General features: G+C 55.6%; 1 protein-coding gene across 2 annotated transcripts in view; it reads right to left on the bottom strand.

Moving 5' to 3' along the window:
- dnajc4 (DnaJ (Hsp40) homolog, subfamily C, member 4) overlaps positions 1 to 23,975 on the bottom strand; it is a 180,078-nt gene that overhangs the window by 110,683 nt on the left and 45,420 nt on the right. For both annotated transcript variants that reach the window (XM_072489401.1, XM_072489400.1), the window contains exon 5: positions 6,279 to 6,505. In XM_072489401.1, coding sequence (XP_072345502.1) covers positions 6,279 to 6,505 — 227 coding nt within the window. The remainder of the gene's footprint in view (positions 1 to 6,278; positions 6,506 to 23,975) is intronic.

Raw genomic sequence — 23,975 nt, forward strand, 5'->3', positions numbered from 1 at the left:
GTAGGTGGTGTTGAGGGATATTGTGAGGAGCTGAGGTAGGTGGTGTTGAGGGATATTGCGAGGAGCTGGGGTAGGTGGTGTTGAGGGATATTGCGAGGAGCTGGGGTAGGTGGGGCTGAGGGATATTGCGAGGAGCTGGGGTAGGTGGTGTTGAGGGATATTGCGAGGAGCTGGGGTAGGTGGGGCTGAGGGATATTGTGAGGAGCTGGGGTAGGTGGGGCAGAGGGATATTGCGAGGAGCTGGGGTAGGTGGTGTTGAGGGATATTGCAAGGAGCTGGGGTAGGTGGGGCTGAGGGTTATTGCGAGGTGCTGGGGTAGGTGGGGCTGAGGGATATTGCGAGGAGCTGGGGTAGGTGGTGTTGAGGGATATTGCGAGGCGGGTAGGTGGGGCTGAGGGATATTGCGAGGAGCTGGGGTAGGTGGGGCTGAGGGATATTGCGAGGAGCTGGGGTAGGCCAGGCATAGGGATATTGCGAGGCGGGTAGGTGGTGTTGAGGGATATTGCGAGGAGCAGGGGTAGGTGGTGATGAGGGATATTGCGAGGAGCTGGGGTAGGTGGGGTTGAGGGATATTGTGAGGAGCTGGGGTAGGCCAGGCTGAGGGATATTGCGAGGAGCTGGGGTAGGTGGTGTTGAGGGATATTGCGAGGAGGTGGGGTAGGTGGTGTTGAGGGATATTGCGAGGAGCTGGGGTAGGCCAGGCTGAGGGATATTGCGACGAGCTGGGGTAGGTGGGGCTGAGGGATATTGCGAGGAGCTGGGGTAGGAGGGGCTGAGGGGTATTGCGAGGAGCTGGGGTAGGTGGTGTTGAGGGATATTGCGAGGAGCTGGGGTAGGTGGGGTTGAGGGATATTGTGAGGAGCTGGGGTAGGTGGTGTTGAGGGATATTGCGAGCAGCTGGGGTAGGTGGTGTTGAGGGATATTGTGAGGTGGGTAGGTGGTGTTGAGGGATATTGCGAGGCGGGTAGGTGGTGTTGAGGGATATTGCGAGGAGCTGTGGTAGGTGGGGCTGAGGGATATTGCGAGGAGCTGGGGTAGGCCAGGCTGAGGGATATTGCGAGGAGCTGGGGTAGGTGGTGTTGAGGGATATTGTGAGGAGCTGGGGTAGGCCAGGCTGAGGGATATTGCGAGGAGCTGGGGTAGGTGGTGTTGAGGGATATTGCGAGGAGCTGGGGTAGGTGGTGTTGAGGGATATTGTGAGGTGGGTAGGTGGTGTTGAGGGATATTGCGAGGAGCTGGGGTAGGTGGTGTTGAGGGATATTGCGAGGAGCTGGGGTAGGTGGTGTTGAGGGATATTGCGAGGAGCTGGGGTAGGTGGTGTTGAGGGATATTGCGAGGAGCTGGGGTAGGCCAGGCTGAGGGATATTGCGAGGAGCTGGGGTAGGTGGGGCTGAGGGATATTGCGAGGAGCTGGGGTAGGTGGGGCTGAGGGATATTGCGAGGAGCTGGGGTAGGTGGGGCTGAGGGATATTGCGAGGAGCTGGGGTAGGTGGGGCTGAGGGATATTGCGAGGAGCTGGGGTAGGTGGGGCTGAGGGACATTGCGAGGAGCTGGGGTAGGTGGTGTTAAGGGATATTGCGAGGAGCTGGGGTAGGTGGTGTTGAGGGATATTGCGAGGAGCTGGGGTAGGTGGTGATGAGGGATATTGCGAGGAGCTGGGGTAGGTGGGGCTGAGGGATATTGCGAGGAGCTGGGGTAGATGGTGTTGAGGGATATTGCGAGGAGCTGGGGTAGGTGGTGTTGAGGGATATTGCGAGGAGCTGGGGTAGGTGGGGCTGAGAGATATTGCGAGGAGCTGGGGTAGGCCAGGCTGAGGGATATTGCGAGGAGCTGGGGTACGCCAGGCTGAGGGATATTGCGAGGAGCTGGGGTAGGTGGTGTTGAGGGATATTGTGAGGAGCTGGGGTAGGTGGTGATGAGGGATATTGCGAGGAGCTGGGGTAGATGGTGTTGAGGGATATTGCGAGGAGCTGGGGTAGGTGGTGTTGAGGGATATTGCGAGGAGCTGGGGTAGGTGGGGCTGAGAGATATTGCGAGGAGCTGGGGTAGGTGGGGCTGAGAGATATTGCGAGGAGCTGGGGTAGGTGGGGCTGAGGGATATTGTGAGGTGCTGGGGTAGGTGGGGCTGAGAGATATTGCGAGGAGCTGGGGTAGGCCAGGCTGAGGGACATTGCGAGGAGCTGGGGTAGGTGGGGCTGAGAGATATTGCGAGGAGCTGGGGTAGGTGGGGCTGAGAGATATTGCGAGGAGCTGGGGTAGGTGGGGCTGAGGGATATTGTGAGGTGCTGGGGTAGCTGGGGCTGAGAGATATTGCGAGGAGCTGGGGTAGGCCAGGCTGAGGGATATTGCGAGGAGCTGGGGTAGGCCAGGCTGAGGGACATTGCGAGGAGCTGGGGTAGGCCAGGCTGAGGGATGAGCAGGGCCTGCGGTACAATCGGGATATATCGGAAAAAGGGACAGGTTTATTGGGCCGAGCGGAATGAGCCGATTTTTTCCCCATGACCCCTGCTCCTTACAACGCCTCTTCGCGTCAGGAGGAACATGGTGGAGCGGAGGCGAAGAGAATTCGTCGAACATCTGGCGGACAGGCCAAGCCTGCAGTGGGAACGGCGAATTATCGCAAGTGTCGGGGCGGGAGGCCATCCCGGAATTCCCAACGCATTCCTCACCGGGAGCTGGGACTGAAAGAGCCGGTGTGGAGCAGGAATCCCGTTCCACCCCGGCTGGCTGCAAACGTCCTTTCAAACACACACAGCCGTTCCAGAGAAAATATTTACAGCTTTGTAATCCTGACCCATGGCAGAGCAGATGCTGCCCTTTCCATTATTGCTGTGGTTTAGGAATGACTCCTCAATGGATGAGAGCTGTCAGCCCCGGTGACTGATGAGATGCAGGCGGACTGACAGGCCGGGAATTGTAAACAGCAGGCCGACAGAGAAGGGATGAAAAGATTGTTATTATATTTCTCTGAAAAATAAACCGGCTGGGGTTATAATGCGAGTTACTCGCTTGGCTGACAGAGATGGGGATTTACAAGCCCAGACGGGTGACTTCATTTATTTCTGCGCGTTCCGATGGTTTTGCACAGAAGGTGTGGATTAAAGTGCGCGTCAAGCGTGGATCCGACCCTCTTTTGATTGTAACGGGGGTCGGGTGAATAGGCGCGCACGTGTTCCCGTCTGCCTTTTGTTCAGCGCTCAACAGGACACGACATTCCAAACCAGGCTGCAATTAGCCAGGGGTTAAAAAAAAACCTTTCCAATCGCCGGTTCCCCACAGGTCTGCCGGAACTACCGATACTTGGCCTGTTTTTGGTGAGAATTTTACACAGCGAAGCAGCCAATGGATTTCGTTCGTGTAGCGTCTTTAGTTTGTCAAATCGGCGCTTCACGGGGGGGGGGGGGGGGGGGGCGCGGACCAGCGCGTGCGGAGGTGTTAGCGAGGGGAGGCCAAAATAAAAAACAGTTCGGTCAAAGGGGTCGGTTTCAAGGGCGGTGCAAAGGGGGAGGGTGCGAGAGACAGAGAGAGTGAGAGCTAGAGAGCGAGTGAGAGAGACAGAGAGAGAGAGAGAGTGAGAGAGACAGAGAGAGTGAGCGAGAGTGAGAGTGAGGGAGAGCGAGACGGAGAGTGAGAGAGTGGGAGAGGGAGTGAAAGAGAGCAAGGAAGAGCGAGAGGGAAAGCGAGAGTCAGTGGGGGGGGGGAGAGAGTGGGAGTGAGCGAGAGGGAGAGTGAGAGTGAAAGAGAGTGAGAGGGAGGGGAGAGCGAGAGTGAGAAAGAGTGAGAGTGGGAGAGTGAGTGAGAGTGGGAGAGAGAGAGAGCAAAGGAGAGCGAGTGAGAGACAGTGAGAGAGTGAGAGCTAGAGAGAGAGTGAGAGACAGAGAGAGAGACAGAGAGTGAGAGAGACAGAGAGTGAGAGAGAGAGTGAGAGCGAGAGAGAGAGTGAGAGAGACATCGAGAGAGAGTGAAAGAGAGGGGGGGAGAGAGTGAGTGAGAGGGAGGGAGAGAGAGTGAGAGAGTGAGGGAGAGTGAGGGAGAGCGAGACGGAGAGAGAGTGAGAGAGTGGGAGAGGGAGTGAAAGAGAGTGAGGAAGAGCGAGAGGGAAAGCGAGAGAGAGTGGGGGAGAGAGAGAGTGGGATTGAGCGAGAGGGAGAGGGTGAGTGAGAGTGAGAGGGAGGGGAGAGCGAGAGTGAAAAAGAGTGAGAGTGGGAGGGAGAGTGAGAGTGGGAGAGAGAGTGAGAGAGCAAGGGAGAGCGAGTGAAAGAGCGAGAGACAGTGAGAGTGAGAGCGAGAGAGAGCGAGAGAGACTGAGAGACAGGACGAGAGAGAGAGCAAGAGAGTGAGTAAAAAAGAGAGAGGGAGCAAGTGTGAGAGAGAGAGAGTGGGAGTGAGTGAGAGGGAGAGGGAGGGAGAGTGAGAGGGAGGGAGAGTGAGAGTGAGAGGGAGGGAGAGTGAGAGTGAGCGAGAGGGAGAGAGAGTGAGAGAGAGAGTGAAAGAGAGCGAGGGAGAGTGAAAGAGAGTGAGGGAGATTGAGAGAGAGCGAGTGAGAGAGCAAGAGACAGTGAGTGGGGGAGAGAGTGAGAGAGTCGGAGTGAGCGAGAGGAAGAGAGTGAGAGTGAGAGAATGAGAGCGAGAAAGAGAGTGAGAGTGGGAGAGAGTGAGAGAGAGTGGGAGAGAGAGTGAAAGAGAGCGAGGGAGAGTGAGAGAGAGCGAGAGACAGTGAGTGGGGTAGAGAGTGAGAGAGAATGAGAGCGAGGGGAGAGCGAGAGTGAGAGAGAGTGAGAAAGAGAGAGAGTGAGAGAGAATGAGAGTGGGAGAGAGAGTGAGAGAGCGAGAGACAGTGAGAGCAAGTGAGAGAGAGTGTGAGAGCGAGAGAGAGAGCAACTGAGAGACAGGACGAGGGAGAGCAAGAGAGTGAGTGAAAAAGAGAGAGGGGGCAAGAGAGAGCAAGTGAGAGCGAGGGAGAGAGAGACAGAGAGAGACAGAGACAGAGAGAGACAGAGAAAGAGACAGAAAAAGAGGTGAAGAGGTTTTCAGAGGGAATTCCAGAACCTCAGGGCCCCAGGCAGCTGAATAATAATAATAATAATAATAATAATAATAATCGCTTATTGTCACAAGTCGGCTTCAATGAAGTTGCTGTGAAAAGCCCCTAGTCGCCACATTCCGGCGCCTGTTCGGGGAGGCCGGTACGGGGAATTGAACCTGCGCTGCTGCCTTGTTCTGCATTACAAGTCAGCTATTTAGCCCAGTGTGCTAAACCACCACTCATTGGCTCGGCCGCCAATGACGGAGCGATTGGAATCAGGGGATGCTGGAGGGGCCGGAACACCCCCAAAACAGTGAATCTCGCCAACATTCTTATATTCCCCAATGTTCGGGGAGGGGGGGGTTATCTCACAATTGGCGAGGTCAGCCCCCATTCTCGCCCCAAACCTCTTCCGGCCTAATATCGTCCCTTCAAACCTCCGCCCTTTGATAAAACCCGTCGTCCCCTGTCCCGCGTATTTCTGAGGCACCTTGGGATGCTTGACCACATTTTCGGCACGACGCAGATTCACGCCTGCGTCCTCAGCACGCTCCGCTAGAGTGGCGAGACCTGGGCAGCGTACACCCGTGGCTAAGCCGACAGCGTCCGCGCTGGCACGGCCGGCCGCACTCCATCGGATGGGCAGCACGGTAGCACAGTGGTTAGCACAATTGCTTCACAGCTCCAGGGTCCCAGGTTCGATTCCCGGCTTGGGTCACTGTCTGTGCGGAGTCTGCACGTCCTCCCCGTGTGTGCGTGGGTTTCCTCCGGGTGCTCCAGTTTCCTCCCACAGTCCACAGATGTGCAGGTTAGGTGGATTGGCCGTGATAAATTGCCCTTAGCGTCCAAAATTGCCCTTAGTGTTGGGTGGGGTTTACTGGGTTATGGGGATAGGGTGGAGGTGTTGACCTTGGGTAGGGTGCTCTTTCCAAGAGCCGGTGCAGACTCGATGGGCCAAATGGCCTCCTTCTGCACTGTCAATTCTATGATAACTCTATGAAACCTGTTGGGCTTTAACCTGGTGTTGTAAGACTTCTTACTGTGCTCACCCCAGTCTAACACCGGCATCATGGTTACCTCCAACAGTGCAGTGCTCCCTAAGTGCTGACACAGGGAATGTCGGCCTGGATTTTCCTAGTGCTCTGGTCTCTGGACAGGGACCTGGACCCTGAACCGTGTGACTCAGAGGTGAGAGGGCCACGCCGCTGAGACCCCTGCTTCAGAACGGAGAACCGCGGCCTGTGGCTCTTACCCAAAGCCTGCCGAAGAGTTGGCGGCGGTGTAGAAGAAGGGGTCGGCTTGCCGGCTGCTGGCCCCCGGGGGGCCGGAGGCTGCTCCAGGGGGGGCGCGGCGCCACAGTTCCAGCTTCGTGTCGTACTCCCGGCGGCTTCGGGCCTTGCTCAGCACGCTGTAGGCCTCGTTCAGCCTCACCATGCAGCTGTGCAGCTCCGGGTTGGACAGGTCGATGTCTGGGTGGAGCTGTGGAGTCAAGACAGATTCGCACAATTAGTCATCACGGCCGGCGCTTCGACACAAGGCGACAACTTGGAAGCGCAACAAAATGGCTGCTGTGCTTCCTACAACAGCGGCCCCACATCGAATGGACATTGCAGCCAGTTAAAATGGCCGACTCCCGATTTAGAATGGCCAACCCCGATTTAAAATGGCGAACGGAAGAGGCTGATGGGAAAATCAGCCAACAGGACTCAAACAGACAGCTGCAGGTAAAACAGTGTATTCACCTCTGGGGAGGCCAGACAGAATCGATACCTGCAGCCATCAACACAACTAAACACCAGCCATCTGAATATTATTGAGCAATCCCCGGAAACAATGGGCAACATTTTAGACACAAAGCCAACCCAGACTTTTCGGCGCCAACAGGAGCCTACACAAAGGGAGGTGACGATCATCCGAAGACCGCCCATCGATCAAGGAATCGCCCCAGCATTGGAGAATATCGAACCAAGTGATTGGGCCAAAATCCAATCACTTGGAACCAGGTACAGGGTCCGCCCCAAAAGGCGGGAGGCCCCTGGGGACTATAAGTATAGAGTCCAAGTTCAAATCGATCTCTCTGCCACCCTTCTGCAACCCCTCCTGCCTCCTGCACCCTTCTGCTGACCTTCTGCAACAGCCGCTCAAATCGTAAGTCTTACTTCAACGCTCGCTACGAGACAGGCGCTCCTACCTATCGATCTGTACCAGCTTCGAATCCCGCAGGCTCAGAACCCGAACGAAAGGCCATTCGTTTCCCTGACCTGGTGGGCCAGTTCCAAGTTAAGTATTGGCCTGTTAGTTGTAGGAAGTAGCTTAGAAGTAGAATTTATGCTTAAGTATTGATTACTGTATATAATAAATGTGCGTTGATTTAACTCTTACTAAGCGGTGTGTTGGATTATTGATCATTACTCGGACTTGAACCACGTGGCGGTATCAGAAAGATACCTGGCGACTCGAGAGCAAAGTTGATAGAACAGAGCAATTAAACGAAGGCTAAAGTTAGCAGCAACAACATCCAGGCAAATAGCTGAGGGCAGGCCTAACCATTATGTTTCACTGTACCGAGAGCTGCTGCATTGCAGTAATTCTAGGAAAATAAGACATGAATAATAGTCCATTCACCGCATCAGTAAATTACTTTGTAAGTGCAGAGATTGTCAAATAGGGTGAAAAGAGAGAGAACGGCTACTTTGCAGTGCGGAACTTGAACATAACCGAAAAAAGAGACACGTTGTCGAAGTTTTTCGTACTGCACTCATCAGGACAAATGCAAGAATGCCAAATTTCAAACGGTCACAACAATTTACACCGCGGGGGAAGAGGGTGCTCTCGGACTGGTTGGCAGGCCGAGCCCTGATTGGACGCGTCGTGGCAACCACACGTGGCAAGCGTTCCTCCGGTCGGGACGTTGTTTACGGTTGCCTGAAATTCAGCATTCCCGAGTTTGTCCCGATGAGGGGCGAGAAGAAACGTTTTGGCAAGTCACGGCCGTTGGGTCACCTGGTGCGGCAAAAACCGCTAGGGATGCTGGGAGAGTCAATAAAACCGGCGCCGTTTTCACGAGGACGTCGAGAAGACTCCCCCTCCCCTGCACACCGTCATCGCCTGACACACTTAAAACCGCGCGGCCGCCCACCACATATCCCCGGGAGCGCTGGGCGACTAACCCCCTGGAACAGTCACAACTTTCTGACCATGTTTTCATCACGGTAGTGTTCTTGGGCGCTGGTGCCAGATATTTAAGCGCGGGTGACCAAACTCATGGCCAAAGAGGTCCGTGTCAGGCAGCGTCTTAAAGGAGAGGAGGGAGAGTGAGCAAGAGAGAGAGACTGCGGGAACTTGGGGCTTAGACAGCCTGAAGGCCCAGCCACCCCACACCCGAAGACGGAGGGGAGGAAATCAGGGGACAGATATCCCAGAATTCTGAAGGAGGTCGCAGAGAAAGGTCGGGGCCAAGGAGGCCGGGTCGGGTTTTAGAGACAAGGTTCGGAGTTTTAGATCCGACCCTGTTTCAACGCCAATCGAGAGCGCCAAAAGGCGCCTCCCACCTCTGCCAGGGTACGGTCCAAAGCTGGAAACGCAGTCCGCGCGTTAAGGCAGCCACGCTCTCGAGAGCCCTCGTGTTTGACAATCACTTCAGCAAAGTGGATAAATATTTGGCACCATCGTGAATGTGTCAAAACAAAGGGAGAGATTACTTCCCATTCGGACGGACCAGCTGGGAGAATGCCCTGCAGTGTGCAAACTGCCTCTGTGTAGCTCGCAACAGAACTCCCCTGAGGGAAGATCACACCAAAATAGAGATATCTCATTGACAGTTTTAAAAGAATCTGCGGCAAGAGAAATGAGAGGGAGACGGGTGTGTGTGTGCATGTATGTATGTATGTATACGTGCTTCTGCAGTGTGTGTGTGCGCGCATGAGTGCGTGAGCGTGTGTATGGGTGTGTGTACGTGTGTCCTGTGTGTGTACGTGTGTGTGCACATGTGCATGTGTGTGTATGCACATGTGTGCGTGTACGTGTGTGCGCATGTGTGTGTACATGTACATGTGTGAGCGTGTGTGTGCATGCGAGTATGATAATCCAGCTCTTTTCAAAGAAACGGGGGTGTCTCTTTTCGGGGAACCTGGATTTGGGTCGCTCGAGTGGAGGATAACGTCGGGTGCACATGGTGGGAATCTACTTCCCTGCTCCCCCTTCTCCGAAAGAATTGTTCCACCCTCCTTACATTGGTAACATCGTCATGGAAACGTCGATCGTGGAACCATGGGAGACCAGAACCGGGGTGGGGGGGTCAATATTAGTGGTCAGTAATCCAATCTGATTGGGCAATTCAGGAGAAATGTCTTTCCCACAGGGAGTGGGGGAGAATGTGGAACTCGCTCCCACAGGGAGTGGGGGAGAATGTGGAACTCGCTCCCACAGAGAGTGGGGAGAATGTGGAACTCGCTCCCATAGGGAGTGGGGAGAATGTGGGACTCGCTCCCACAGGGAGTGGGGGAGAATGTGGGACTCGCTCCCACAGGCAGTGGGGGAGAATGTGGGATTCGCTCCCACGGGGAGTGGGGAGTATGTGGAACTCGCTCCCACGGGGAGTGGGGGAAGAATGTGGGACTTGCTCCCACAGGGAGTGGGGAGAATGTGGGACTCGCTCCCACAGGGAGTGGGGGAGAATGTGGGACTCGCTCCCACGGGGAGTGGGGGAGAATGTGGAACTCGCTCCCACAGGGAGTGGGGGAGAATGTGGAACTCGCTCCCACAGGGAGTGGGGGAGAATGTGGGACTCGCTTCCACAGGGAGTGGGGAGAATGTGGGACTCGCTCCCACAGGGAGTGGGGAGAATGTGGGACTCTCTCCCACAGGGAGTGGGGGGAATGTGGAACTCACTCCCACAGGGAGTGGGGAGAATGTGGGACTCGCTCCCACAGTGAGTGGGGAGAATGTGGGACTCGCTCCCACAGGGAGTGGGGGAGAATGTGGGACTCGCTCCCACGGGGAGTGGGGGAGAATGTGGAACTCGCTCCCACAGGGAGTGGGGGAGAATGTGGAACTCGCTCCCACAGGGAGTGGGGGAGAATGTGGGACTCGCTTCCACAGGGAGTGGGGAGAATGTGGGACTCGCTCCCACAGGGAGTGGGGAGAATGTGGGACTCTCTCCCACAGGGAGTGGGGGGAATGTGGAACTCACTCCCACAGGGAGTGGGGAGAATGTGGGACTCGCTCCCACAGGGAGTGGGGAGAATGTGGGACTCGCTCCCACAGGGAGTGGAGGAAAATGTGGGACTCGCTCCCACAGGGAATGGAGAGAATGTGGGACTCGCTCCCACAGGGAGTGGAGAATGTGGGACTCGCTCCCACAGGGAGTGGGGGAGAATGTGGAACTCGCTCCCATGGGGAGTGGGGGAGAATGTGGGACTCGCTCCCACAGGGAGTGGGGAGAATGTGGGACTCGCTCCCACAGGGAGTGGAGGAAAATGTGGGACTCGCTCCCACAGGGAATGGAGAGAATGTGGGACTCGCTCCCACAGGGAGTGGAGAATGTGGGACTCGCTCCCACAGGGAGTGGGGGAGAATGTGGAACTCGCTCCCATGGGGAGTGGGGGAGAATGTGGGACTTGCTCCCACAGGGAGTGGGGGAGAATGTGGGACTCGCTCCCACAGGGAGTGGGGAGAATGTGGGACTTGCTCCCACAGGGAGTGTGGAGAATGTGGAACTCGCTCCCACAGGGTGTGGTGAGAATGGGGGACTCGCTCCCACAGGGAGTGGGGAGAATGTGGGACTCGCTCCCACAGGGAGTGGGGAGAATGTGGGACTCGCTCCCACAGGGAGTGGGGGAGAATGTGGAACTCGCTCCCACGGAGAATGTGGGAGAATGTGGAACTCGCTCCCACAGGGAGTGGGGGAGAATGTGGTACTCGCTCCCACAGGGAGTGGGGGAGAATGTGGAACTCGCTCCCACGGGGAGTGGGGAGAATGTGGGACTTGCTCCCACAGGGAGTGTGGGAGAATGTGGAACTCGCTCCCACAGGGAGTGGGAGAGAATGTGGGACTCGCTCTCACGGGGAGTGGGGGAGAATGTGGGACTCGCTCCCACGGGGAGTGGGGAGAATGTGGAACTCACTCCCACGGGGAGTGGGGGAGAATGTGGGACTCGCTCCCACAGGGAGTGGGGGAGAATGTGGGACTCGCTCCCACGGGGAGAATGTGGGACTCGCTCCCACGGGGAGTGGGGAGAATGTGGGACTTGCTCCCACAGGGAGTGTGGAGAATGTGGGACTCGCTCCCACAGGGAGTGTGGAGAATGTGGGACTCGCTCCCACAGGGAGTGGGGGAGAATGTGAAACTCGCTCCCACGGGGAGAATGTGGGACTCGCTCCCACGGGGAGTGTGTGAGGTGAATAGTGTTGATACATTTAACGGGTGGGGGCAGGGGGGAGCTGGATAAACCTACGAGGGGGAAAAGAATAGAAGAATATGACAATGTGGTGATGGGGTAAGATGATAAGGTGGAGGAGTGGGAGGAATATAAAGCCCAGCATTGAGCAGTTGAGCCGAATGGTCTGATTGTGCGATATAAATTCGATGTGCTCGATAAAATGCAAAATGGTGTTGATGGGGCGGGAAATCTGTGAATGTCGACACGTGAAATGACCTTGTTCATCCGCGATTATTTTGGGTGTGGACGTACACCCCTCAGCTGGCTCAGATAGCAGGGCATTGCGGCACAGATATCTGCTTGTCTACATTCCTCCCCACACTCCACCAAACGCCACCAACAGCTCCCCGCCCACCTCCCCGACACGAATCTCCGCACATCACCTCCCACCCGCAAAACACGTCGGCTTTGCACTCTCTGTATCGCGTGGCCAAGGCCCCCAAACGCCATCACGGCTTATCGATGTACCCAGTCAAAAGGGACAATCGCTTCCTGCCTTTTACTCAATTACAGCGACGATTGGAATCACCTTAACACTCATTCAAAGGGACGTCGCCTGCTATAGGCCCAGGATTAACTGCCCCTCCCTAATTGCCCCCTCGAGAAGGTGGTGGGGGAGCCGCCATCTTAAACCCGCTGCAGTCCCGCGTGGTGTAGGTACACCCATCGCGCTGTTAGGGAGGGAGCAGCCAGGATTTTGACCCCAGCCACAGTGAAGGAACGGCCGATATATTTCCGAGTCGGGATGGCGAGCGGCTCGGAGGGGGGGACTCGCAGGTGGTGGTGTTCCCCGTGCGTCTGCTGCTGCCCTCGTCCTTCTAGACGCTCGGGGTGGCGGGTTTGGAAGGTGCTGTCGAAGGAGCGAGTGGCTGCGGGGCGTCTTGTAGACGGTGCACACGGCTGCCGCTGTGCGTCAGGGGTGGAGGGAATGAGGGGCAGCACGGTAGCACAGTGGTTAGCACTATTGCTTCACAGCACCAGGGTCCCAGGTTCAATTCTCGGATTGGGGAGTCAGTGTCTGTGCGGAGTCTGCATGCTCTTCCCCGTGTCTGCGTGGGTTTCCTACGGTTTCCTCCCACAAGTCCCGAAAGACGTGCTTGTTGGGTGAATTGGACATTCTGAATTCTCCCTCCGTGTCCCCGAACAGGCGCCGGAATGTGGCGACGAGGGGATTTTCACAGTAACTTCATTGCGGCGTTAATGTGAGCCTACTTGTGACAATGATAAAGATTATTATTCTGAATGTTGGAGGTGGTGGATGGGGTGCCGATAAAGTGGAGCTGCTTTTTCTGCATTCAGCTGCGGATGGACAGAGACAGAGCTGACAGTTCCACTCTGCCAAGTGCGAGAAGGAGCGTCTCCTGAAGGGATCTTGTCCAGCACGTTTTAACCAGCTGCCTACGGGGGAGTGAGCACAGCGCAAACTCTTTTTTTTTTTAATAAACAATTTTATTGAGGCATTTTGGCACAGTAAACAGCAACAGTCCAGACAGTGTGCAAAGAACAATCAACATAGTGCAAAAACCAGCTCCCCTCCCACAAGGACCCGCCTAATTAATCCCCTAATCTATGTTGCCCTAACACCCCCCCCACCCGACGATTAATTTTCCGTGAAGTAGTCGATAAATGGTTGCCGCCTCCGGGCGAACCCTGACAGTGACCCTCTCAGAGCGAACTTACTTTTCTCCAGACCGAGAAAGCTCGCCATGTCCGATAGCCAGGCCTCCGACTTCGGGGGCTTTGAGTCCCTCCACTCCAGCAGTACTCGTCGCCGGGCTACCAGGGAAGCAAAGGCCAGAACGTCGGCCTCTCGCTCTTCCTGGACTCCCGGGTCCTCCGAAACCCCCAGAATTGCCACCTCCGGACTCAACGCCACCCTTGTTTTCAGTACCCGGGACATGACGTCCGCGAATCCCTGCCAGTACCCCCTGAGTTTTGGACATGCCCAGAACATGTGGACATGGTTCGCCGGTCCTCCCGCACATCTGGCGCACCTGTCCTCCAGTCCAAAGAATTTACTCATCCGGGCCACCATCATGTGGGCCCGGTGGACGACCTTGAACTGGACGAGGCTGAGCCTGGCGCATGTTGCGGACGCGTTAACCCTTACTCAACACCTCCGCCCATAAGCCCTCTTCTATCTCACCTCCGAGCTCTTCTTCCCACTTGAGCTTCAGCTCCTCGGTCAGCGTCTCCTCTGCCCCCATAAGTTCTTTATATATATATCCGAGACCCTCCCCTCCCCAACCTATCCACTGTCCAGAGGGCAAACTCTTTTGATTTCCTCTGGCAAACGAGAGGCGAGGTTGCAGAAAGTTACTGAGAAGTCAGTGCAGCGTTCTAAACGTGTCACCCAGAACATAAAACGACCAAAGGAGTCCATTCGGCAGCCACGATCTAACCGATGGGGACGGACGATGTGGTCAATGGCGTCAGAGAAAGATTAGCAGCTTGTAACCTCCTCCTGAAGCCACAGATTGGACATGTGCACCTTTCCCTGGGCAGACGCAAAGTGGAAGGGAGGTGGTGACAATGTTACTGTGCCAGTAATCCAGCGATCCCCTCCCCCCCCCAGGTTAGTGGTCCGGGGGGGGAGGGTACACAGGTTCTATTCCCCACCCCAGCGGCTGGTGAAATTTAAATTTGATGAATAAAATCTGGAATTGTAAAGCTCGGTCTCGGTAATGGCGACCGTGACAACGATCATCGATTGCCGTAAAAAAAAAACATCTGGTTCACTAATGTCCCCCTTTAGGGGAAAGGAGGAAATCTGCCGTCCTTACCCCGGCCTGGCCTACACGTGACTCCAGACCCCCCCCCACACACACACAGCAATGTGGTTGATTCTTTATTTTTAAATTTAGAGTACCCAATTAATTTTTCCCAATTAAGGGGCAATTTAGCGTGGCCAATCCACCTACCCTGCACATCTTTGGGTTCATAGATTATCATAGAATTTACAGTGCAGAAGGAGGCCTTCTTAAAGGTCAACACCGCCACCCTATCCCCATAACCCAGTATGGAGGGAAAATCTTATGAGGAAAGGCTGATGGACTTGAGGTTGTTTTCGTTGGAGAGAAGAAGGGTAAGAGGAGACTTAATACAGGCATACAAAATGATCAGGGGGTTAGATAGGGTGGACAGTGAGAGCCTTCTCCCGCGGATGGAAATGGCTGGCACGAGGGGACATAGCTTTAAACTGAGGGGTAATAGATATAGGACAGAGGTCAGAGGTAGGTTCTTTACGCAAAGAGTAGTGAGGCCGTGGAATGCCCTACCTGCAACAGTAGTGAACTCACCAACATTGAGGGCATTTAAAAGTTTATTGGATAAACATATGGATGATAATGGCATAGTGTAGGTTAGATGGCTTTTGTTTCGGTGCAACATCGTGGGCCGAAGGGCCTGTACTGCGCTGTATCGTTCTATGTTCTATGTTCTAACACTAAGGGCAATTTTGGACACTATGGGCAATTTATCGCGGCCAATCCACCTAACCTGCACATCTTTGGACTTTGGGAGGAAACCGGAGCACCCGGAGGAAACCCGGGGAGGATGTACAGACTCCGCACAGACAGTGACCCAAGCCGGAATCGAACCTGGGACCCTGGAGCTGTGAAGCAATTGTGCTATCCACAAGGCTACCGTGCTGCCCCTTGTGGGGGCGAAACCCACGCAGACACGGGGAGAATGTGCAAACTCCACACGGACAGTGACCCAGAGCGGGGATCGAACCCGGGACCTCGGCGCCGTGAGGCAGCAGTGCTATCCAGTGACCCACCGTGCCGCCTTGTGTGGTCGACTCTTAAACCCCCCCCCCCACCCTCTGAAATAGACCCGGTCGAGATACTCGGTTCGAGGGGGCAATTAGGGAGGGGCAACTAATGATGGGCCTCGTCCAGTGACACTCATTTCCCAGGAATGGGGAAAGAAAAACATGCATATACCCCCCCCCCACACACACACACACACAACCCACACCACCCAGATACATCATACATACACAGACACACACATGCACGCACACCACACATGCATGTACGCACACACACACATGCATACACGCCCACATACACCCGCAACACACACAGCTCGCAAACCCCACATACGCACCACACACACACACAGACAGACAGACAGACAGACACACGCACACAGACACACATAGACACACACAGATACACACACACAGACTCACACACACACATGGCTATTTAGGAAATGACTGTTTTCGTTCGCAATTTATTCAGATGCAGGAGGGGCTGGTAACAATTTGCCTGCCGCCTCGAATAGGCCCAGTTAATGATCCAATCAAGCATGTTTAACGACGTGCCTGGGTTTTAACCTCCGCTCCCATTTCCCGGACATCATCAAAGGCGGGATTCAGCTTTCACCGTCCTGCAGCCCAGGAGGCAGGCGCTGACAAAATGAGATTCGAAATTTAAGATTTCAAAATGTTCAGTGTGCCGCCGGGTAGCGGGGGTGGGGCTGGGGGGAGGAGGCTCACGTGGAGGCCAGCATGCACCAACTGGGCCGAATGGCCCGATGTTGGCTCCGTAACTTCGACTCAATGACCACACCCAGGAGTAGAGTGCGACAAGGCAGCCACGCCCCTCCCCACGCACAAATGGGACAGAGTTCAGACCCCATTTGGAGTATTGTGCGCAGTTTTGGGCCCCGTATCTAAGGAAGGATGCGCTGGGGCCTTGGAAAGGGTCCAGAGGAGGTTCACAAGAATGATCCCTGGAATGAAGAGCTTGTCGTACGAGGAACGGTTGAGGACAGGGTCTGTAGTCGTTGGAGTTTAGAAGGATGAGGGGGGGATCTTATTGAAACTTACAGGATACTGCGAGGCCTGGATATAGTGGACGTGGAGAGGATGTTTCCACTTGTAGGAGAAACTAGAACCAGAGGACACCATCTCAGACTGAAGGGACGGTCCTTTAAAACAGAGATGAGGAGGAATTTCTTCAGCCAGAGGGTGGTGAATCTGTGGAACTCTTTGCCGCAGAAGGCTGTGGAGGCCAAATCACTGAGTGTCTTTTTCAGACAGAGACAGATAGGTTCGTGATTAATTAGGGGATCAGGGGTTGTGGGGAGAAGGCAGGAGAATGGGGGTGAGAAAATATCAGCCATGATTGAATGGCGGAGAAGACTCGACGGGCCGAGTGGCCTAATTCTGCTCCTATGTCTTATGGTCATTGGGTTTTTTGGCGGATGGTTCCTTGCCTCTCCTGAGGAGGGGCGGGAGGTTTCCGGTAGATTCCGAGAGAGGATGAGGAGTTGATTTATTGTGGTGCACAAGGCATGGCGAGCTCTCACCCTCCACGGGATCGGGAGCAGCAGGTGGAATTCCAAAGCTCAAGAACAGACTAAGTCATTAAATGCATTATCAGGAAATAGCTGGCCATTCGGCCCCTTCACCCTCTGCCCGCACCCCCCCCCACCCCCCCACCCTCACCAATGGCCCATTGCCAACCCAGCCCCTCTCGGTGTTGGTCTTAAACTAGGTCAGTGAACACCCCCGTGACTCAGACCCTCCCTGTTGACACTAGCTCCCTTTGAGGGTGCAGCCACGTTCGAGAGCTGAGCTGAAGGAGGACAAGCGATTGCCGGGCAAACCACGTGCCCAGTGGACTGGTGCTCTCCCTCCCACTACCCGCCCTGTTCTGCCAACACGCCAGCCCTGCCACGGCACATCCGCCTTGCTCTGTACTGTCAACATGCCAGGCCTGCCGCATCAAACCCTCCTCTGCCAACACACACATCCTCCTGCCCTCCTCTGCCACGCCACATCCTCCTGCCCTCCTCTGCCGCGCCACATCCTCCTGCCCTCCTCTGCCACGCCACATCCTCCTGCCCTCCTCTGCCAACACGCCAGCCCTGCCGCGCCACATCCTCCTCTAGCCAGCTCCCCTGTTCAATAAGATCTCGTCTGATTTCTCCTCATCTCCGAGGTGGAGCAGGGGGACGAGACCCCCTTATTCGGAAACGGCGATGTGAGGCTGACGTCTGCGCGGGGAGGCGCGTTCGGCCAGGGGCCTTGGCACGACGGAGCGGGCTGATTCTCAAGCGGCAGGGCCTTTGGGTGGCGACCCCGCGGGGCGGCGTGACCTGCGCTTGCGACTCTCCGAACGCAAGGGCCCAGGGGGGTAGCAGGCCCGGGTCAAAAAACAGAACGCGGCCCAGAGGACGAGAGCAGGTGACTGACCCGAGGGCGTCCACCCCAGCTCCTGGGGAGATGTTGGATGTGGCACCGAGCACAGTCTGGCCTCCTTCATCTCAAACAAAGCAAAAGGCAAGACGTGGCAACAGAAGAGGTTAAACCGCTGCCACCAACCACCTCGAGCATTCCCGCTTTTGAGGGCCTGGCTTTGTTGCGCAACGCGCAATCTTGTTTTCAAACAACATGTGAGGAATGCAATTTTAAAAACTCCGGCATGTCACTCCGAGCAAATGCCAGAGATAATTACAGGACTCGGTGCCGCCCAGACCGGGAACCACACAACGCGAGGAGGGACGTCAGGACACAGCTGCTCCTGTCGACGGGACGAGCTGCTGTTCAGGGTCCGCCCGGCGCCCGGCCCGCCACGGCGTTCCTCCTCGGGGTGCTGCCTCTGGGGTGCGGCCCGGGTCCCGGATGCTCCCCCTGGGTGACTCGCTCGAGGACCAGTTTCTCAGGCTGGTCGGGGCGGCACTGACGGGGGGGGGGTCATTCAGCCCAGCGTGTCCGTGCTCGCTCTCGGCAGGTCAAGAGAATCACAGCGCACGCACCGAAACACACACACAGACCGACACAACACACACACAGACCTGCACAATGCACACACACAACACACACAGACCGACACAACACACACACAACACACACAGACCGACACAACACACACAGACCGACACAACACACACACAACACACACACAGACCGACACAACACACACACAACACACACAGACCGACACAACACACACAGACCGACACAACACACACACAGACCTGCACAATGCACACACAGACCGACACAACACACACACAACACACACAGACCGACACAACACACACAGACCGACACAACACACACACAGACCTGCACAATGCACACACACAACACACACAGACCGACACAACACACACACAGACCTGCACAATGCACACACACAACACACACAGACCGACACAACACACACACAGACCTGCACAATGCACACACACAACACACACACAGACCGACACAACACACACACAACACACACACAGACCGACACAACACACACACAGACCGACACAACACACACACAGACCTGCACAATGCACACACACAACACACACACAGACCGACACAACACACACACAGACCGACACAACACACACAGACTGCACAATGCAACACACAACACGCACACACAGACACAATGCACACACAAAACGCACACACAACGCGCAGACACCCAACGCGCACAGACACCCAATGCGGTCACACAACGCGCACACAGACACACAACTCACACACAGATACACAACGCGCACACAGACACACAACTCACACACAGATACACAACTCACACACAGATCCACAACGCGCACACAGACACATAACTCACACACAGATACACAACGCACACAAAGACACAACTCACACAACACACACACACACAACGCACACAGAGACACAACTCACACAACACACATACGCAACGCACACAAAACACACATACACAACGCACACACACAAAACGCACACACAAAACACACGCACAAAACACACGCACACAAAACACACATACACAACGCACACAAAACACACATACACAACGCACACACACAAAACGCACACACAAAACGCACACACAAAACACACGCACACACACAAAACAGCTACAAAACACACACACAAAAAACACAGACACAACGCACGCACAGACACAACACGCACACACAAACACGGTACAACATACACAGTCTCACTCTCTAACACAAACGCTCTCAAACATGCACACTCACACAACACACTCGCCGAGACGAACACAATACGCACACAACACAGTCGCAAACACTCTCCAATACTCTCAAACATGCACAGCCGCATGCACACACTCTCATACATACACACACAACACGCACAAATACAACACAGACAACGCACACAGACCCACGTGGTGACTGGTGAGCACAGGAGAGGAAAATTGCTCACTACCCAGCCCCCCCCCCCTCACTCTCTCTCAGGCAGCACGGAAGGAAGGCACTCGTCCCCACCGACTGTGCTGCACTCCCTCAGCCACTGCGCTGCACTCCCTCAGCCACTGCGCTGCACTCCCTCAGCCACTGCGCTGCACTCCCTCAGCCACTGCGCTGCACTCCCTCAGCCACTGTGCTGCACTCCCTCAGCCACTGCACGCCCAGGTGTCGACCGAGACTTTGATGTTCAGGTTTCGGGAGCGGGCCCTGACCTGACCCCTGACCTCCTGGCTCAAAGAGCACCGTGAGCCAACAATTAGGACGCGTCTTGGAAAGGGGGTTGCAGTTGACGGCTACAGGCGCAAATGATTTCGGAAACTGTCCATCTATTAAATAATTTGCTTCCGCACGGTATTGGGCCCAGAATCACCCTTGATGAACAAAGTCTCGTCGTTAGTTTACAGATTTGGGGGAACATCTGTCTGGTTAACACTCCTTTGGGCTCTGTTGATTTACGTTCGTGTAGGGGGGATGCCTGCTGAGGTCATCAGGCTAATGCAGGAGTTATTGAACCGAACCAAGCCGTCAGATTAATTAACTTCCAAAGCTTTCATCCGCTTCTGACGAAGGATCCTGACGTGTCACGGTCTTGTCTGAATGGTTCCCTCCCTCTCAATGAGTTGAGCTAATTGTTTCGGATACTCCCTTGCGAGTGAACCCAAGGTCAGAGGAGGAGGCTCCAAACTCCCACACAGGCCTCTCGGCCTTCAACATCGCCAGCCGTCAAGCCCTCGCATCCCCTGAATGTGCACTTTGCTAATGTGTGTTTGGGGGGGGGGGGGGATTGTCAAACAGGATGGAAGCCATCACCAACAACGACAAAAGCCCTTTTCATTGGCGAGGTTACCGTTCTGCCCCAGCCTTTTTTTGGCGCTTCTCGCAAGGACCATTGGTGCCAGGTGTGAGGGAGCGCTGCACTCTCGGAGGTGCCTTGTTTCGGATGAGCCATTTAAAATGGGCCCTCTTGGGTGCTTGTAAAAGATCGCACAGCACCACCTTGAAGCAGAATTGAGTGGGGAATGGGGGGGGCAGAAGAGTTCTCCCCAGCGTTGAAATTTAACCCCTCAACCATCATCACTAAAAAAAAGCCCCAGGGCGGGTCGGGTACGGACGGTTAAAATGAACGTGTTGCCGCGATTTCGGTTTATTTTTCAATGCCTACCGATTTTCCTGCCAAAGGCTTCTTTCAGGGAGATTGAGGGAAGAATTACTTCGTTGATATGGGGAGGGAAGGTGGCCTGAGTTAGAAAGGTGCTGCTACAGAGGGGAAGGCAGGCATGGGATTTGGGTCTTCCGAATCTGATGTATTACTACCGGGCGGCGAATGTGGAGAAGGTGCGGAGCTGGGTCAGAGGGCTTGATTCCCAGTGGGTCAGAATGGAGGAGAGTTTGTGCAGGGGGCCGGGGCTGAAGGCACTAGCAACAGCGCCGCTCCCGGTGGCTCCGGGGAAATACTCAGGGAGTCCGGTAATAATAGCTTCATTGAGAATTTGGAGGCAGTTTCGCCAACACTTCGGGTTGGGGGCAGGGTCAAGGGAAATGCCGATTCGGGGGAACCACAGATTTGAGCCAGGGGAGTGGGATGGAAATTTTCGGAAATGTTGAGGAGAAGGGGATTAAGACGCTAAAAGATTTGTTTCCTCGGGGTCGGTTTGCAGGATTGAGGGAGCTGGAAGCGAAGTATGGGCTGGAGCAGGGGGAAATGTTTAGATACATGCAGGTCAGAGATTTTGCCAGAAAGGAGATACAGAGCTTCCCGGTGGAGCCGGCCTCCACATTGCTGGAGGAGATGCTGACGACAGGGGGACTGGAGAAGGGGGTAGTATCGGCGGTCTACGGAGCTATTTTGGAAGAGGAGAAGGCACCGCTGGAAGGGATCAAAGCAAAGTGGGAGGGAGAGCTGGGAGAGGGTATGGAGGAGGGGTTCTGGTGTGAGGTGCTCCGGAGAGTGAACGCCTCCACCTCGTGCGCGAGGTTGGGGCTGATACAGCTGAAGGTGGTGTACAGAGCACACCTCACGAGGGCGAGGATGAGGCGGCTCTTTGAAGGAGTAGAAGATGTGTGTGAACGTTGCAGGGGGGGGGGGGCCCCGCTAATCACATTCATATGTTTTGGTCCCGTCCAAAGCTGGAGGATTACTGGAAGGAGGTGCTTAGGGTAATCTCTAAAGTGGTGCACGTGAAACTGGACCCGGGCCCTCGGGAGGCCATATTCGGCAGACCAGCCGGGGTTGGAAACGGGCGCGGAGGCAGATGTTGTAGCCTTCGCCTCGTTGATCGCCCGAAGGCGGATCCTGATAGGTTGGAGAGCAACGTCTCCACCCTGTGCCCTGGCGTGACGGGGGGACCTGCTGGAATTCTTGACTCCTGAGAAGGTTAAGTTTGAACTGAGGGAAGGATGGAGGGGTTCTACAATTCATGGGCATTATTCATTATGCACTTTCAAGAACTGGATAACATCGAACATTAGTTGGGGGGGGGGGGGGGGGGGTGGCTGGGAGGGGGGCTGTATGTGTTAACGGTGACTATGGGTGATTTCTGATTCCTTTTTGTCATTTGTTTATGTGAACATGCGGGCCAAGGTTTGGGGATTTGGTGGAGGATGGGATCGTTGTTATTGACATGGGAATGACATATTTGTTACTGATTGTTTATTGTCGGTGGGTGTAAATTTGGGAGAAAATGTGAAAACGGAGCAGAATAAAAAAATATTTTTTAAAGCCCCAGATGATCTGGGTCATTAGATCGATGCTGCGGTGGGATCTAACTGTGCACGAGCTGGTATTTCCCAGTGACCACGCTTCAGAAGCACTTGGCAGGAAAGTGCTTTGGGACACCCTGAGGTGGTGAGCGGTGATGCAGAAGTATTTTCTTTCCAGCTCCCCCCACTGCCTCTGAAGTAGGTCACACCCAAAACCTCACCCTGAGTGAGTCCCACATTCTCCCCACTCCCTGTGGGAGCGAGTCCACATTCTCCCCACTCCCTGTGGGAGCGAGTCCCACATTCTCCCCACTCCCAGTGGGAGCGAGTTCCACATTCTCCCCACTCCCGGTGGGAGCGAGTTCCACATTCTCCCCACTCCCTGTGGGAGCGAGTTCCACATTCTCCCCCACTCCCCGTGGGAGCGAGTCCCTCATTCTCCCCACTCCCTGTGGGAGCGAGTGCCACATTCTCCCCCACTCCCTGTGGGAGCGAGTCCCACATTCTCCCCACTCCCTGTGGGAGCGAGTTCCACATTCTCCCCACTCCCTGTGGGAGCGAGTTCCACATTCTCCCCACTCCTGGTGGGATCGAGTCCCGCATTCTCCCCACTCCCTGTGGGAGCGAGTTCCACATTCTCCCCACTCCCTGTGGGAGCGAGTTCCACATTCTCCCCACTCCCTGTGGGAGCGAGTTCCACATTCTCCCCACTCCTGGTGGGATCGAGTCCCGCATTCTCCCCACTCCCTGTGGGAGCGAGTTCCACATTCTCCCCACTCCCGGTGGGATCGAGTCCCGCATTCTCCCCACTCCCTGTGGGAGCGAGTTCCTCATTCTCCCCCACTCCCTGTGGGAGCGAGTTCCCCATATTCCCTGTGGGAGCGAGTCCCACATTCTCCCCACTGCCTGTGGGAGCGAGTCCCACATTCTCCCAACTCCCTGTGGGAGCGAGTCCCACATTCTCCCCACTCCCTGTGGGAGCGAGTCCCACATTCTCCCCACTCCCCGTGGAGCAAGTCCCACATTCTCCCCACTCCCACTGGGAGCGAGTCCCACATTCTCCCCCACTCCCTGTGGGAGCGAGTTCCACATTCTCCCCCACTCCCTGTGAGAGCGAGTTCCACATTCTCCCCACTCCCTGTGGGGAGCGAGTCCCACATTCTCCCACTCCCCCTGGGAGCGAGTCCCACATTCTTCCCCACTCCCTGTGGGAGCGAGTCCCACATTCTCCCCACTCCCTGTGGGAGCGAGTTCCACATTCTCCCCACTCCCTGTGAGAGCGAGTTCCACATTCTCCCCACTCCCTGTGGGGAGCGAGTCCCACATTCTCCCCACTCCCCCTGGGAGCGAGTCCCACATTCTCCCCACTCCCTCTGGGAGCGAGTTCCACATTCTCTCCCCACTCCCTGTGGGAGCGAGTCCCACATTCTCCCCACTCCCTGTGAGAGCGAGTCCCACATTCTCTCCCCACTCGCTGTGGGAGCGAGTCCCACATTCTCCCCACTCCCTGTGGGAGCGAGTCCCACATTCTCCCCACTCCCTGTGGGAGCGAGTTCCACATTCTCCCCCACTCC

Source organism: Scyliorhinus torazame, chromosome 24 (assembly GCF_047496885.1).
Source record: "Scyliorhinus torazame isolate Kashiwa2021f chromosome 24, sScyTor2.1, whole genome shotgun sequence".
In the NCBI taxonomy this organism is placed as follows: Eukaryota; Metazoa; Chordata; class Chondrichthyes; order Carcharhiniformes; family Scyliorhinidae; genus Scyliorhinus; species Scyliorhinus torazame.